General features: G+C 45.9%; 5 protein-coding genes across 5 annotated transcripts; 2 read left to right on the forward strand and 3 right to left on the reverse strand.

Moving 5' to 3' along the window:
* Window positions 1-1,644: 1,644 nt before the first annotated feature.
* T069G_00136 (uncharacterized protein) lies at window positions 1,645-3,813 on the reverse strand (the record flags this gene model as incomplete). The annotated part of the gene is made up of 5 exons (XM_056167346.1): window positions 1,645-2,588; window positions 2,643-2,777; window positions 2,835-2,972; window positions 3,032-3,227; window positions 3,292-3,813. 5 exons carry the CDS (start codon window positions 3,811-3,813, stop codon window positions 1,645-1,647), a joined length of 1,935 nt encoding a protein of 644 aa, XP_056032662.1.
* A 752-nt stretch (window positions 3,814-4,565) lies between these two features.
* On the forward strand, window positions 4,566-8,863 carry T069G_00137 (ATPase family associated with various cellular activities (AAA) domain-containing protein; the record flags this gene model as incomplete). The annotated part of the gene is made up of 6 exons (XM_056167347.1): window positions 4,566-7,008; window positions 7,065-7,298; window positions 7,351-7,410; window positions 7,478-7,525; window positions 7,584-7,739; window positions 7,797-8,863. 6 exons carry the CDS (start codon window positions 4,566-4,568, stop codon window positions 8,861-8,863), a joined length of 4,008 nt encoding a protein of 1,335 aa, XP_056032663.1.
* Window positions 8,864-9,323: 460 nt separating this feature from the next.
* T069G_00138 (uncharacterized protein) lies at window positions 9,324-12,984 on the reverse strand (the record flags this gene model as incomplete). Its single annotated transcript, XM_056167348.1, has 4 exons — window positions 9,324-9,443; window positions 9,523-11,707; window positions 11,788-12,637; window positions 12,717-12,984. 4 exons carry the CDS (start codon window positions 12,982-12,984, stop codon window positions 9,324-9,326), a joined length of 3,423 nt encoding a protein of 1,140 aa, XP_056032664.1.
* Window positions 12,985-13,630: 646 nt separating this feature from the next.
* On the forward strand, window positions 13,631-15,420 carry T069G_00139 (uncharacterized protein; the record flags this gene model as incomplete). Its single annotated transcript, XM_056167349.1, has 2 exons — window positions 13,631-14,020; window positions 14,074-15,420. The coding sequence occupies 2 exons, from the start codon at window positions 13,631-13,633 to the stop codon at window positions 15,418-15,420; spliced, it is 1,737 nt and encodes a 578-aa protein (XP_056032665.1).
* Window positions 15,421-15,566: 146 nt separating this feature from the next.
* T069G_00140 (uncharacterized protein) lies at window positions 15,567-16,638 on the reverse strand (the record flags this gene model as incomplete). Its single annotated transcript, XM_056167350.1, has 3 exons — window positions 15,567-15,920; window positions 15,987-16,475; window positions 16,531-16,638. The coding sequence occupies 3 exons, from the start codon at window positions 16,636-16,638 to the stop codon at window positions 15,567-15,569; spliced, it is 951 nt and encodes a 316-aa protein (XP_056032666.1).
* Between the last annotated feature and the right edge of the window lie 339 nt (window positions 16,639-16,977).

The raw sequence follows: 16,977 nt of genomic DNA on the forward strand, positions 1-16,977 counted from the left end.
CTTGCCGTTTGCGTGCTTCTCAGCTCGTAGGGTTGCAGCGTTATGGTTACAACGTTATGGATGTCGTTGAAATTCTCCGGACACAAGTTGGTCGTGATCTGCTAATAAAGGAAGAGTCCCCTGGTGGACTCCATTGCACTAGACAACCGTTTAGCACATGATATTTTCATCGAAAGAGTCATACCGATGCTAGTGATTATGGACTGGATCGAAATGATGCCGCCACTAGCCATCGTATCTGGAGACTGGGGGGGCTCAACTCCGGGACCAAGACAAATTCCCATCTCCAAACCCGGAGTTTAATGCGGAGCTGCTACTTGGGGTAATCGGCTGGACTTACACCGAACACGGCCATCATTGGGAATCGATCTGATGAAGCCTTGGGCCGTGTTGTACCCATTTATTGTCATCACGCGGCTTGCCCGAATTTTCAATCTATTGGCTTTTAGCATCAAATCGCACATGATTGCTCGTGTTCTGGAAAATCGACAGATGGTGCCAGTTCACCAAACTTGTTCAATCGGCCCCGCAAATACCCTGAGATATGCCGGCTTGTTCGGAGAGAATAAAGTATATGGGGACTTTAGTGGGAATATGCCTAAAACATTGTGGTCTTAAAGCTGATCGTGAATGCATCCTGTAGGATATTGACAACTCTGCACGCTGAATCGCAACGGATTCACGATGGCACAATACCAACATGGGGTTGCATAATGCAAATGACGGTCAGAAAAAAGACTATACAGAGACCGAATTGTCTTTTCTACGTATTCGTTTTTGAGGTACCGAATAGATTCTACGCTCGTAGATTTGTAATGGGTGTGAGAAGCATCTCATGTCCTGCGGGTACGTACGTACCTCGCTTAATATACGTGCAATACCACTCCAAAAGAACAGCAGTCTATTCATGATCTTTGGGTTGAGAAACATGATTGCGTCAGATTTAACGACTCGCTCTCCATTTTCACATATTAAATCTCCGGGAAATATAGCAAAACGGCAAAAAAGTTGGTGCCCCCGGCCAGGATCGAACTGGCGACCTTAACATATCTCCAAGAAACCATTCCGGATCTATAAGAGTTAAGTGGTAACCACTCCACCACGGGGGCTTCGGAGATTAACCGGGCCAACATAAGTTTATAAAGCTATGCTGGGAAGGAGGATTTGAAAGCTTTTCGCTCGCGTTGCGAGGCTTGTCGTCGAAATAATTTAGATTCTTCTGTTGGCTGCGAGGCCTAGCAGCTGGAAACATGGCGCTTTTATACAAATTGGTGGCGAAAAAAATTTGCTTGACGAGACTAGCGTTCCACCACACAATCGTACTGTGGTTATAGCCTACCCTTTAACGAAAGAATCTTATCTAAATTTTATCAGAAGTGTGAAAAATATTGATATCGGTGTACCAATTCCATTGTCTCTGTTTTTGTATCAAGTATTTAGTTTGTAAATTGACATGAATTCGTTTGTCTGCGTCTCTTTCTTATATGTAACTTGCCCACAGAGTATATTCCATGTTTCCGGGTATTGCTCTCCTCCAAGGAAATACTTGCGATTCGTGTGAAGGACATACATACATCGGCTCGTTTTTTATGTTACAGTCAGTCCCCTTTTCGATGAGCCGTCATATTTAACCAATTTCGACAATTAAATGAGCTCTCCCTCAAGCTCCCGCACCATGCGCTCATCGCTAGCTGCCCAGACCATCTGCGGCAGGTTCTCTACATTCAGGATCAAATCCTCATCCTCAAACGCACTCCGTATTATCGTCGTGCCCGGCGTACTCGTAAGCAGTAATTTGACTGAAGCAGGCATGCTAGTGTCCTGAGAAAGACGAATCAAGATAGAAAAGTCTTGTAGTGCTTCTGACTCAAACTCGTCTCGTTCAAATAGCGCAGCGTTGTCAATGATGAAGAATACTGACACAGTCGGAGGAAGTTGCCGCACTAAGTAGCATAAAACCTCTATCGATGTATCGAGATTACCTTCCCGCAATCCTACGAGGTTAATAGCCGTCGAGGACAGCAAATGAGCGTCGAATGTATGCTGCCTTAATAGCTGGTCAATTAGGCTTGCAATCATGGCACAGCCACCAACACAACCTCCAGACTCCTCTGCTTCGACATGCCGTCCGCAGAACCACATCATGGACAAAAATCGCTCTTTGGCTCTTAATGCTTGTGTCATAGTCATACAGAAGACGGATAGTGGCGAGACACCTTCGATTACTTTTGGTAGCCGGGAGTCCCAGTGAACCAAAAGCTTAGAAGAAGTCGGCGACACCACCCAGTTGCGGAACAGCTGTGTGTTTACAATTTGCTCAGCTAGGAGTCGTTGTTTGGGAGGGAATTGCTCTTTCTTGTCTGCAACATAGGCAAGATCTCTGAGGTCGACATCAAGCATGTTCAGCAATTGTCGTAGGTTGTGTTGACTGATGTACCACTGTGTTGCTAATATCTGTGTCTGCGGCGGTAGATATGGTGATACGGCTTGTAACGGTGAGTAGGCACGTAACGTGTTGTTTTCAGCTCTGAGAAAGTGGTTCTCGCGTTGGGTTTCTTCTAGCTCCCGGCGAGCAGCTTCGAGCATTTCTATGCAAAAAATTAGCATCTGGACACTTTGAGCTCTCCAAGGTCATGGCTTGCTGTCTTTTTCTTTGACATGTTCTGTCAATAGTAGATTCATAGAGTTGAATCCGTCTCCCAGATTTTGCAGTTGCTTATCGACCCTTTCACTCATAGTCTGCACATTCCGGGAAAGCTTTTGTGTCTCTTGAGAATCTTTGGCAGGGAGGGTTAGCTTGATGGAGTCTTCATATTTAGAGCGGGTATGCATACAAATATGAGATTCGTATATATGTGACTTCAAAGCTTCTTCCATGAGGCTTCTGCTTTTTGTCTTAATCATCTCGAGGCTTTCCAACAGGCGTTTCTCGTACTCATTGTTAGTAAGAAGCGCCTTGGTTCCTCTCATAACTGTTTAACCAACAGGTATTAGTTTATGGACAACCATACGTCTGTCGATTTGGCCTTACGAGAGTTGCTAATAAAGAAACCAATAGCCAATTCGATCCCTTTAAGAGTGGCGACGGTCAAATCCACGGATGCGTTTACAATATTCTCATCGTCTGGAAAAGTTCCTAGAAACAGCTCGACATCTGAGAATATAGAAACGTTGTCGTCAAAACTCTCAAGGACTTTTTCGCGTAGGCGTGCAGCAATCTTTACAGCCTGATTCACGCTCTCATCAGTATGGCAAATTTAAATCTATAATTCTTCAGTGTACTCATCTTACATCTAGAAGCACTTGCAATGAACCCAGCACGGGCGTCGCCGCGGTGCCCTCAGGGACCACCTTTGAGGCTATCTTGACCACACCCTCCAGAGGGGCAATTTTGCTCGCAGCCTTTCGTCGCACATCGCGTAGTTTATTTGCTGCACCTTCTTTGTTTTCATACTTGAACTTTGCTGCTTCGAGGCTGCTATAAATGGCATCCCAACTAGTTTTATCTCGGATACCGTATGTTGTTTTAGATCGACCGTCAGGCTCTACTGTTGATTTCAGCTCTTCCATAGCCTTTGGAAGTATATCCTCCCAGAACTTCATCGCATTGATGTTTGTCAATACGGGTCTTGGGATCCAGGCCACACCCTCGTCCACCTTTGCCATACTCGGCACATACTTCTCAACAGCTGGATCATAGTGCACAGAAGGATCTGCAAACAGTTGATGGTGCTCTGGAAGTCGATTGTCGATAAAAGTGACACTGGCAGGTCGATGGCCAAGACTTGACCCAGCAGCGTCTGGGTCCGCCATATTGCTGGCCGTTAGGAGTAACTTGAAGGTGCTCTTGGTGAATAGTTTCGAGGGAGTTGTTCCACTTTTCGAATCGAACTGTTATCGGCAGCTATTACCAGTTGCGATTATTCGTTTGGTATGTGACGACATGAATCTAGTTGCCAGTTGCAAGTAACCACCGAGGCAGGGTTATGACGCTAATCCTGTATGTAATATCCAACTATCGTACTATTGGCCTTGTAATCTGCAAGGATGCCCAATGATCAACATAGTCCCAGGCAGCGCCATAGTTGTCTCAATTACAGCACTCGTTTTCGCATCCGTATCCATTCTTTCAATTACCCCTCATCTGACAACCATTGTTTAACAGCTACTGGTAGTTTTGAGACGTTTTCCGTGCTGCATGGGTGTAGTTTTCCGAGAAGGATATTGTGGGAATTTGCGTGGCTGAGCGATCCATTAGAACTGCTGTGGGATCACGCATAGCAAATTAGCCGCTTATCCAGACATTCCGCCCCCAAATGTCTGCGAACGTGGTGTGTAGGATTCGGTTCGCCCAATTTTAGAATGCTAAGCGCTTCCTACTTGAGGCTCTTTTGGTGGTTGTCCCCAGGAGCTCATCTTTAGTTCAGAACGTATTGGCTCTTTAGCATTCAACCCTTCTCACTCGTCGATGAACCATTCGCAAATACCGATTCAGTGAAGCAATACACAAACCATCGCTGCGTTGTATGGCCTCGTTAGGGCTTGCAGTTTACTAAGCATAAAAAATGAGTCTAAACGGCCCTCTCTCAGAGGCCGATGAGTCAAAGATCGTCGATACTACCTCGACCATGACTTCGACTCTGTTGGCCTCAAGTCAAGATGAAACTCACAATGAGAATGCTGGCTTTGGTGAAGTTGGCAATGTAGTCGGGGATGATAACAAGCCAGCTGCGCAAGGAGTTGCTAGATTTGTCGACGACATCGAGACTCTAAAGAAGAAGATTCTCGAACTCGAACAGCAGGCCAAAGCCGCTTCATCGACAAATCTTGAACAAGAAAATTCGCCATCAGAAACAGAAATTGAAAGAGAACAGTACAAACGAATGGAAGATTGCCTTTATAAGCACCGAAAGGAGTGGGAGGTGAATGCAGGGCCTGGAGGATGGAACCTATGGTCATTCAACGACTATTTTAGGAACGGAAGATCTGATCGTCGCTGGGAACTAAGCAACGATGAAGTTTACGAACGGCCAAATCCTTTTAATCCATCTCATAGCTGCGTGGATTTAAAAGATACTGTGAATGCTGATGCGAAGGCTGATGCCTATGAGGAGTTTGACCGCGAAATCGATTATGGCCACCGCCGTGAGCGGCTGCGTAAGAACTTTGAATGGGACATGGACCGCCTCTACCTAGCAGAAGAGTCCGAAAAACGAAAGAAACATAAAGTTCCGCTAGACGACAAACTTGAGGATACTGAGAAAGCTGAGCCCGACAAAGACAAAGAGCGGGTTTTTGCAGAGCCGAAGCTCACTCGGGTGAGCTGGGCGGCTTTCAAAGCCATGGAATCAATGATTGAGGAGGAATCATGCGCCATTGATATTCTCATAGGCGACCCTATTGTCGATGATGATGCCAGAGATTACCGGCGGTGGTATGGCTTTGGTAATCGCCGAAAGCGTAAGACGGAGGTTGTTTTGGATGGCAAGATGCACGAAACAAATGAAAATCGCCAAGGAGCTCTTCCTGAGAGAATACGAATCCACTCGACTATCCTTCGTCATATTCTCGCTCAAATTCTCTCATCGAACGCGAATGAGGCATTGACTAACTCAGGCTATCTTTCGATAGTCTTTGTTAGGCCTTTCAAAGCCCTCTTCTATTGCAAGCCCGCGCTGTTAGACTGGTACGCCGAGCTCTCGCAGAAACTAAAGGAAAAGCAGAACAAACCAAGTGTCACCAATGTGCCGGATACCGAGGGTGACTCAAGTCTAACACAGGCTGTAGAGGATTCTAAAGACGAAAAGCCACCTGCCGAAGAACCTACGGCTGTAAAGCCAGTGGAACCGACTGAAGACAAAAGCGAGCTTGATACGAAGGAAGAAGTGACAGCGAAAGAAGAGAAAGTGGAAAATAAAGAAGCAGAAGAAAAAGGAGCAGAAGAAGAGAAGGTAGAAGAGGAGAAATCGGGAGAAGAAAAGGTGGAAGAAAAGAAGGCAGAAGATGAAGAAGATGAAGAGACAAAGCTTGATAACTTCACAAAGTCAGCAGCTGCACTGGAGCATATAAGTTGCCTTATTGACTTTATCGACTCTGACGTTTCCTTGCGAGTTTCGCATCTCGGGGACCCTGAATGCCGCAAAGTATTCTTTTCGGATCTCTGGTTACTTTTCCGGCCTGGAATGGAAGTTATCGGAAGCGATGGCAAGCAGGTATACAGAGTCATCGGCGTCACCAGCGCAAAACACCGAGTTGCGGCACCTTGGGAGAGGTGGTACAACAACATTACGGATGACAAGCGCAAAGCGTCACCCTTTAGCATCACCTGTATCTACATCGACTTTGACGGAAAGAATATTGGTCCAGTAACCAAAATCTTTGACTTCAAGAGGTTCGATGGCGAGAAGGATATTACTTTACTTGAAGTTTATCCTCTTCGCTTTCACCCTGTCAAGCAATCCGACCTCGATGATTCGCTGTGGTCAGAAGATGAAAGTCTATCACAGTTTCAGAAACACAGACGAATGCTGATACGACGGGGAGCCATGTTTCTTGAAGTTGCCGCCGTCAAGCATATGTACTACGCTGGGCCGACGCTGGAAGTACGCGATGATGTCGAAGGGCAAGTGGTTATCGATTTCGAAACGGCCTTTTCTGTGGAAGATGAAAGCCAGAAGCAGTGGAAGCCAATCTTGCAGCCCCTCATTGGAAACCCTCCGGCGGACGATGACGATGATACAGCCGATGCTCGTTGTCGCGGCCGCTGCTGCGAGGGCGACATGGTATACGACGACACGCATATAGACGAACAGCAGAAGACAGAATACCTCAATAGTCTTTTACCTAGGATAACAGCTTTGAACGAACAGCCTTCTATTGCCGTTTTCCCACGGTCCTTGAAAGAGTTGAGAGCGGCTGGGTCTGAAAACGGCCCTTATGTTACAGACGAGGAATTAGTTATCATGTCGTATCGTGTGTTTGGCTTTGTGCTACGCAACCGAAAATGGGGTACGCAGTCAAAATTCTCTGATTATTGTCGTTGTTTGTTGACAGAAAGCCTTTAGCTAAATTGGATCTTACGTACATGACGGCTGTACATGCGCCAGAGGCGTCGGCCGTGTTGGCCGATGAGAGAGCACGCAATAGTAACGACAATAAGAAGCCTAAAACCGCTTTTGATCGTCTTGTTATCGAGAAAGAGCACAGGTCCATGATAGTGTCACTAGTTGCCCAGCATTTCCGAGACAAAAAGTCATCAAGTGGACAACAACAGCAGTTTGACATTGTCAAAGGCAAAGGTACTCTTCAAATGAATGCTTAGCATAGACAACAAACTGACATTCTTTACAGGAAAGGGATTAATTTTGCTTCTTCATGGTGCGCCCGGAGTGGGTAAAACGTCGACTGCTGGTTCGTGATTTTACTTCATCTCATTCACCTAAATTTCATCTTGCTGACACGATGTGCATCAAAATAGAGGGAATAGCAGAACTCTTCAAGAAACCGCTGTTTCAAATTACGTGCGGTGTGTAGAGCTTTGCACGATCCCGTTTGATCGCTAGCTAACGTGCTTCTGTCACTAGGTGATCTCGGCACAACTGCAGCGGAAGTCGAAAAGGCTCTAGAAACAAATTTTGCACTGGCAAATCGATGGGACTGTATTCTTCTTCTCGACGAGGCGGATGTATTTTTGGCTGCGAGGACGAAAGAAGACTTTGTGCGGAATGGACTTGTAGCAGGTGCCTCAAAAGTACACAACCATTCATTTTATTGCACGTACTAATTGTTCGTTTTAGTTTTCTTGCGTGTTATGGAGTATTACGCTGGAATCCTCTTTTTGACCACCAATCGTGTTGGAGACTTTGACGAAGCCTTTACCTCTCGAATCCACATCAGCTTATACTACCCAGAGTTGGATGCTGGCAAAACTCTTGAAGTCTTCGACAACAACTTGGCCATGATTGAAGACAGATTCGCGAAGAAAAACCGACTCATTAACATTGAGAACACAAAGATTCGCGGCTTCGCTGCCACTCATTTCCTCCAGCACAAGGAAGCTCGCTGGAATGGCCGGCAGATTCGCAATGCTTGCCAGACAGCACTAGCCCTAGCCGAGTATGAAGCTCAGGGCAACAGTCATGAGGCTATCCTGAAGCCCGATGCTCTCGTTAATCTCAACGAAAGACATTTCGAAATTGTACAGAACGCGTATCTCGAGTTTGCCGATTACATGAACAAGCTATATGGTATTGGCGCAGCACAACGGGCCAAGGAAGGTCGACTACGAGCTGTCTGGATCGACGAGAACAACAATATTGTAGACACTTCTGGGGCAAACAAGAGAGGACAAGACAAGAAGAAGGTCTTTCTCAACTCAACACAAGCGCAACTGCCACAGCAACAGACGTTTGTGCAGAATTCGTCGCCACAGCCACATCAATACATTCTACAACAACCTCAGTACTCTCAAAATTTCCAACAGCATCAAGATTTACAGCAGCAGCAGCAACATCAGCAGCAACTGTTTCAGCAATATGGCATGCCACAGCAGCAATTCCAGCACCAGAATATTGTTTCTCCACAGCCTGTTTACCCGAATTCCAATCATATGCAGATGCAGATGCAGATGCCGAACATTCCCATCAACCAGCAGCAATGGAATAATAGAGTCGACCCTACAAGTAGCGCTCCGTTCCAGAGTCCTACGTTGGTGCAGGACCCCATGCAGATTCCACGGTCCATAGCACAACAACCGCCTTTGTCGCTATCGCCACCTGCAGTCCAGCAGCCGCAGCAGCAATCAATTGCACAACAACTTGGCCAAGGCATCCAGAGCATGTATACAGCATCATCTACCCAATAAGAAGTCAAAAAAGTTTTATAGAACAACCAAGAGTCCGTGTGAAGATGGTTTGCGGCCAGGTTTGAGTAAAATATGTGAATATGGTCAGAACTCTGCAAAAGATTACGCAGTAGTCGTAGGCCCCTGGGGCTGACGATCGAGCACAGACAATTCCCATTGCGACTCTTTATTAATATGCGCACGGATAGATCAATGTCGAGATTAAGAGAAACAAATGTATTACAGAATTTTAACTATACCTGGATTAACATTGACTGCCTTCATTCGAAATAATAAACGGACATGCTGTTTCCCCCGTGCCCTCGATTCAAAACTATATTCGTAGACTAGAGGATCACAATGCTTGTATAGCGGTGTAATGATCAAAATAAAATAATAACTCCATATATTTTGTTCTGATGTTAGTTCTAGCAGGCAGTGTATGCTCTATAACCAAGAAAAAAAACCATTGATGGATATACTATGCCGAGCCTACATAATCAAAATTAATAAGGCAATTGTGGCAGAACGGGTGTCGACAGTCGTGTTCAGTGCAATAATAATCGACCAGGAAGTCGAGATCTCCCGTCCCGCATTGGCACTGGTAGTATGTATGTCAGTGGTTTCCTTGCCATGAAGAAAAGGGGGGGGGGGGGGGGGGGACAAGTCTCCAGACGTACACATTGCCATGTTGTTTCGCTACGTCTCGATTGAGCCTTTTGGCTCTCGCTACTAGACGGGACCTGGACTTCCTTTTCTGCTCGGACGCCACGTAACACTTCCTTCAGGCCTATTAACTTCTCAACAGCAATCCTTATCTTTTTATCTTCTGCTGCTAATTCGTCTTCATAAACGCTCAACTCCGATTTGGACGTTTCTATCCTTGTTGGTATTTCTGTTGAGGCATCTCGTGCTTCCAATTCTGGCAGTGCTGCAGAGGAATCTTTTTGTCCACGCTTTGCCTCCAATGCCTTCTCGTGTCTCTCAATAATCCTTAGCTTTCTCTCTTCATGCTCAGTCAGCTCCTTGTTGGCCTCTTCTATTTTTAGAAGTAGTCGTTTTTCTGACTGTGCTTGATTTTCATTTCGTTCTCGTGCTGCTTCTGCTCGTCGCGCTTCTTCTGCCTCCCGCTTCTTTTGTATCTCTTCGATCATATCTCTCATCCCTCCGAAATCGTACGATCTAACTTTGTCGACAAATGCGCGTCCTTTCTCATTTCTTTCCAATATGTTAGTTGCCCCAAAGTATTGAATCTTTAGCTCTTGAACATCCAACATGTATAATGTCGTTTGTTGTGCCAATGTTCGGGCCAATGTTTGCGCTTCTAATTTGAGCTCCGTGCCTTCAGCTGCCTGTTCAAACTCTGCCTGAGATTTTTCCAACAGCCATTTAAACATTTCCTTCAATACTGTTATCTCTGATTCAATATCATGTCCCCCCCCTCGCATTTCGTTATCTTCCTTCTTCCATAGGTATGGACTACCCGTCGCTTCTTGCTCTGCGATGATATCTTTGGAACTCAACTGATGGGTTGCATGTGCGGCAGCTTTTTGTCTTAATGACAGGAAACTTTTCTTGCCTCGAGCTGACGGCTGGGGCTTCTCATCTGTGGCACTCGATGACTTTCGCAATGGCAGGATGAATTCGGACGCCGTCGCCGTCGTCGTGGCATTAGATTCCGCATCATTCGCCTGTTGGTGATCGGCTTGCAGTTGGCGGAGCTTCTCATAGTATCGTTCAGAAGCGAACTCGGTGATCTCAGGCGGATTCGTGGGCACCCGGCGGTCATGATCAGCTCGGCTGGGGTTTTGTCCGCTGTGGCCGGCGTGGTTGTCTTCTGATAAGATGTGATTCTCATCATCTCCTTGCTCTAGTTCGTTTTGACTCTGTCGAGTCTTCCAGATGCTCCGGCCCCAAATAGTTTCGGCGTGCCTCTTCCCGGCTTCGGTTCGAGCAAATATATGAAGAACTTTAGTATTGATCGGCTTATCATAAAGATTGGGGTCATCTCTTGACAATTCCTCCACTTCTTGTAGCGCTTCCTTTACTTGGTAAGCCGTCGCTAACAGTTGCTTTGTCCGTAGCAGTGCCGGCCCATCATGTTCAGGCTGGCCGCTTTGAATAAGTTTCAAGTGCTCAAGCGTTTCGATAGCATCTTCTACCAACCCGGCCCCAATGCATGCTTCTCCGAACTCTAATAGGAGGTTGTTTACTGTGTCGTTCGGGGTCCAGGCTCTAATTACTTCCCCACACCGGCTTAACTGGCCGCGTGCTTGCGCCATTACCCCCAGGAAGGTTTCATCGTCCCAATTCGTATGCCTTAATGAGCGTACTATTCCTGCGTCACATAATATCTTTCCCATTATTTCATCATTTGTCGTGTTGGGCTCCTCATCTCTGCCAGTAGCATTTGATTCTACATCTGGATCCTCGTTGAAAGACCTGTCAGAATCAAAAATAGCACTAGCAGATCGACCTCCAGAGCCCCCCTCATTGTCATCATATGTACAGCGAGGTAAGGAAAACATTGCGAACCGCTCAAGGTGAAGAGCGATGTGATTCCAAAACTTTTGCGAGGTCCCCAAAACTATTGAGCAAACAGGACAGCTGCGGTGGATATTGGTAGTTGTTGATCTTGCAAAACTTGGGGACATTACGTCTTCTTTATGATGTTTTTGTGTATGTTCTTCGTATGTAGCCAAGGTGGTAAAGGTTTCTTCTTCATGCTTTGGGCACCGAAATAGGATTTGGTGGGTAGAGATCTCGTGCTGAATCCAGTCGTCACGGTTGTCATATAATTGCTCAGAATCTGAACAATGTTCAAAAGTGCAAATATAAGGTCGTAAATCCCGTATTATATGAGCTCTAACAGATAAATGGTAAGCAATGTAACCTCAGGGTATATACAACTACCTATCCATGGAGCTTCGGGGGAATAGTCTTACCTCCAGGCCTTTTCCGAGAGAATGGAAGCAGGACAAATGGTATAGCAGTATGGACATTCAAAAAATTCATTACCCGTAGATATTTTCGGGGCCGGCGGAAAGTTGACGATGTCCTTGCTAGGATTCCATGCTGACGGAGCATACTCAGAGACGGCAAGAGTCATGACATTTTCTTTCCCCAATTCTTTCCCAGTTCCGTGCGAAAGGCGTAGTTGAGTAGCCGTAGTGACTGTGAGAGGTGCCTTGGCCTTTTCATTCTTGTCTTCCAATTGTATAATATGACTTGTTGTAGGTAAATTATGCGTTGGAACTTGGACGACAACAGCGGCGTGTTCACGGAGCTTGTTTTCATGCTTTCTCCAATAAGCGAATTGCTGCCGTCTGAGTCCATTAGCTCGAGCTATGCGGCGAACAAGGTAGGATTCATCTCCATTTGATAGTTTTATCCTATTCAGCTCCAACGTCTTTCTGATCGGCTCCCACACCTGATCTTCAACAAGCGCTTTGTCGTCGCCAACTGTGTCGTGGGGTTTGGCTATTGGATTTTCTTGGATAGCTTTATTCTTTTCATATTCTAGAAAGAGAGAGCTGATATGTTCATAATCAAATTTCTCAAATGACTTGAACAAATCTACGTTGGTTTCTTCATCAACTTGCTGCAAATTTCTGGCTTTTGTGGATGTAATCCTAGTCGCTGGGTTTCGTATCCAAACGGCCATCTTATATAGTCGATCAATGGGATCCTTGATACTATCAAGAAGCAAGTCTATGTCCGATTCCATCTCAGAGCTTGAGTCCGTATCCGAATCTTCATCTTCTTGTTCAATATCGCCATGAAGGTAGGCAAGGGCTGTAGTATAATGTCAGAATGATTCCAGAATGACAACAGGTCCGGGGTAAGAAGTAGACGATTGAAATGTGATTTTTACCTTCATCGAGTGATCTGTTCAAGTTTTTCATCATCTGAAGTATGGCCTCTTTCATACTTTCGGAATCGCGAATCCTGTAATCCAGAGAACCGTGACCCATTACAAAGACGCCGAGATTCACCGCCCAAAGTTCAAATCGGTCTAATTGAGCAAGGAAGAGTTGCTTCGGCGATTCGTGTGACTGATCTTCGACTGATTTTAACTCAACTTCTTGAAGAAGCTTGAACCGCTTCATTGTTGCGAGACCCGTATCCGCGAGAGACTCCATTGCGCTGTATTCAGACACGCAGAACCCGATGATCACGAGCTTTGTTTCTGGGTCAATAGCTTGCTAATAGAGGCAAAGGAATCATAATGGATACTTGATAAATCAAGTTCGTGAAATAGGATTACAACTTGATATGTTGGCGATTGGCCTCGGAGTGCAAGGGTTGCATGGTTACTCACGCAGAGCTGTGCGGGGGGTGATCATCTACTCCGGCCAATTGGATTTTTCCTTAGGAATAATATCTCCATTATTACCAAGCCGAATATTAACCAGATACTCAGATAGTGGTTGAGATTCAGGTGCTCTATGTCTGCTGCTCAAAGGTCTGCGTATAGAAGATGAGGTATAATGTAGTGAGATTTTTTGAGGCGTCTGCTATTTAACCTTCCGACGTTGATTGTGATTTTCTACCATATAAATATTTTGATGCACTCGGATGGTATATTCCTTTTCAAGTTGTGCATCTCATCATCAAATGTCCTTGCAATCTGTACATGCTATTGCCACCTCACAGCCTACACAGGTGGTCACGAATATCCCCGCATCAGCAGAGCCTCACGGGAATCCTCCCAAGTCTACACTTCAAGACGTCAATTCATAACGTCTGGCATTGAGGAGTCCTTTTTAAGCATTTTAAAGATTCTATATGTCGACATTTGAGGCTTTTGGAATTGTTCTCCGGGCAATTCCCATCCTTATCTCAGGTGCAGAATTATGGCGTGAGGGATACGATAAAGGCCGGCTGGCATTCCGTAAGCGACAATATGTCGACAAGCTTGCGAATGCTCTGCTGCTACAGCGACAAACGGTATCAGAAACGGTTCATCTTATCATTACGCGAAGCGGTTATAGTTATGATGAGGCTTTGCTCAACGAGGATCCGATTGCATACTTTCAGAATAAGAAGATCCAGGCACAAGTGGAGGACTTTCTAGGGGATGAGAACTACAAAGCCTTGACTGGAAGGCTACGAGACATGCAAGTTACTTTGGAAGAAGTAGCCAAACACTTGGACGGTCTCATTCCTTCTCACAAGGTATGATGCAATAAGAGTTACTGAGAGAAAACCTTTCTTACTGTTCAGCACAGGACAACCCTTACGATCTTGTTGGCATCATAGAAGCAAATCAAACGGCGAAAAAGCACAGGGCAGATTTCATCCCTCGTCTTAGAGTCGCTCTCAGGAGTAGCGAGATAAAACAGAGCATTAGCGAGCTTGACACAGCCACTAGCACACTACACACATTCTCACAAACGATGCTGATGAATCGCCATGGACCTGTTAGTTCGCTGCCATCATCCAATACCACCAAGCTAGCCAAAGCATTCCGTCGGATTCAGAAATCTTCCAAAAACCTTTACACGGCTCTTTGTAGTTGCTGTACTGGGTCTTGTCACAACGAACACGACGTACACGTCTTGCTGGAAGACCGAATTGACGTCGCATCAAAACTTCTTGGCTCAACAAAACAATGGAGTGACGAAGATAAGGCAATTTTGGCATTTCAGCTGATATTTGCTGCCAAGCTCCTCACTCCGATTCAGACGAGATGTCATGAGCTGTCAGTCAGATGCATGCAACAAGACGAAAGCGGTGACTGCATCCCGGCACTGGAGTCAAGGCTTTCACAGGTCAAGATACGTGAACCTGAGCCCATCAAGTCTAATGATTCGAATTCTTCGCAGCCAAGCTTTATTCCAGTAGACAACTTTTGTGCAGCTGTTGTCTCGGCTCACGAGAATACACAACATGTCGCGTTTATATTACATACAAGTAATAGAATGGGCGTCGTGACGGCAAAGGAGAAGACTATAATGCAGAAAAACAGCTGTCAAACGATTACTCTAAAAGATGTACTCTCGGGGACATCAAAATGTTATGGAGCAAGGCTGCCTCTGCAGTCGAGCATGTTGCTCGCCTCGAAACTTGCCTCAAGCCTGCTTCAGTTCTCTCAAACACAGTGGTTTGGCCAAGCATGGTCAAACGATTCAATATTTTTCCTTTTACACCCCGTGTCCGACGGTGTAGCGCCCCTCGCCGACTTCAATCGACCTTTTGTGTGTGCAACGATCGAAGGCACAGAAGCCAGCGAGGTGAAACCCGCTGAGCCCAAGTCTATTCTCCTGGAACTTGGAATATTGCTGCTAGAAATATGGCACCACACCGTATTGGAAGATCGGTTTGCACAAAAGATGGAACAGACGTCAGGAGATTATTTCTCCCGGTTGTCTTTCGCGGCTGAGTGGCTGGATGATGATTACAACACGCTGCTACCATTGTACGAGAATGCTGTCAGATATTGTATTTACGGGGCTGCTACAAAGCGCTGGACCAATTGGAACACGAACGAGCTATGGGGTGAAATATGTAAAGAAGTCATTAAACCTCTCTCGGAGAACTGCGGGCAATGGAGGAAGAGTACGGCGGCATGTTAGTAATGGCAAATATTCTGCTATACGCAGATTTGTAAAAGTGTAGAGATGAAATCGGTGAAAAGTGAAGATTATACATTAAAATAGTGGCTATTCCCACTCTTGACCGAGCAGCGATATCCATATCCGTCATCATCAATGCTAAATCATTACTCCTCATAAGCCGCCACAGCAAATCCATGTCTCTGAGCATGAACTCTTGTTGATCCGCTCTCCTCCGCTTTCGCCTCAACAACCACCTCCTTCTCATTAATACTCACCAGCTCTCCCAGTTCTTTATGGTTAACTCCAGTATCCGTTGGCCAAACTCGTACCAACTGCCCTTTCTTCAGCCCCAGATGCTGAACTAACGGATCTCCCTCATTAACCCGTCCTTCAGCTTCATAAAACTCCGACCCCAGGATCAACTCCGCAGCCTCATCCCCAGTCAAAGTCTTCACTTCGCCCAAATCCTCCTGCGCTTCCGCCGCAACACTCTTAAACCTCTCCATCCAAGCAAACACCTTTGGAAACTCCCCCCTCGGAATCCACTCATCTGGAATCGCTCCATGGACTCTCTCCAACCACACCAACGACCAAGCAACCTCAATATCACCAATACTTGGCTTCTCAGTTCCCAGAAGCCACTCCCTCCCATCAGATAACAACGTCCGCTCCAAAAACTCAAACCCGTTCTTCACCACACGAACCGCCTCCGGTCGCATCGCCTCCAGAGCTTCCCGCGGGAAAAAGGTCGTGCCGCCTATCAACTCTGCACGATCTTTTACAAACGCCGGGTCATTAAGGCCCTTGTGGTTAAATAGAACAAGCTGCACGACGTTTCTTTGAAATCCGGAATCCATGATGTATACTTGAAGAAGCTGCTGCAGCGCTCGCTGTTCTGGAGTTGTCGCGACTGAGAGATGGACTGTTTCTTGGCCTGGTTGTAGTTCATTGAGCTTTGAGATGATGAGGCGAGTGTCTAGGTAGACGTCTCTGCCTATTGTGAGAATGGGAATGCGCCTGTATTTTACGCCGAGACGATGAATATCTGGCCGAGGCATAATTCGTGGTTGAATCTACATTATGCTCATATTAGTTTAATCCGGGGGAAGTTGAGTTGTTGTTACATACGCATTGTTGGTATTTGATCCCCTTCAAAGCAAGATACCACACCACTCTCTGTGAATACGGAGATTGTGCATAGTGATACAGAACAATGGGCTTCTCTGTTATGGCCATGGTTGAAAGTGCGGGGCAAGAGCAGCAAGGATTCAAAGATTGTCAATGACGGGAGGAGGATTTCATTCACTTTATATCCGTGGCTGAAGGATTCAGACTATTCAGCTCTCGATTGGTGGCTCAAAAAGACAAGCTAAAGCTGAAGCCATGGAATTCGGACATATCGGCGATTCATATATATTCGCTGCATGACTCACAATAAATATACTATCGTCTCTCGACATCTATCAATATTTACATCATCTATTTCTATGCAATTCTATTTTATCCCATTTGGGTATCTCGTTTTTTAAACCTCTCACTCCGAACCAATCCCAATCAATGCACAATCAGCTACTC

The sequence above is a fragment of the Trichoderma breve genome, chromosome 1 (assembly GCF_028502605.1).
Source record: "Trichoderma breve strain T069 chromosome 1, whole genome shotgun sequence".
Taxonomy (NCBI): domain Eukaryota; kingdom Fungi; phylum Ascomycota; class Sordariomycetes; order Hypocreales; family Hypocreaceae; genus Trichoderma; species Trichoderma breve.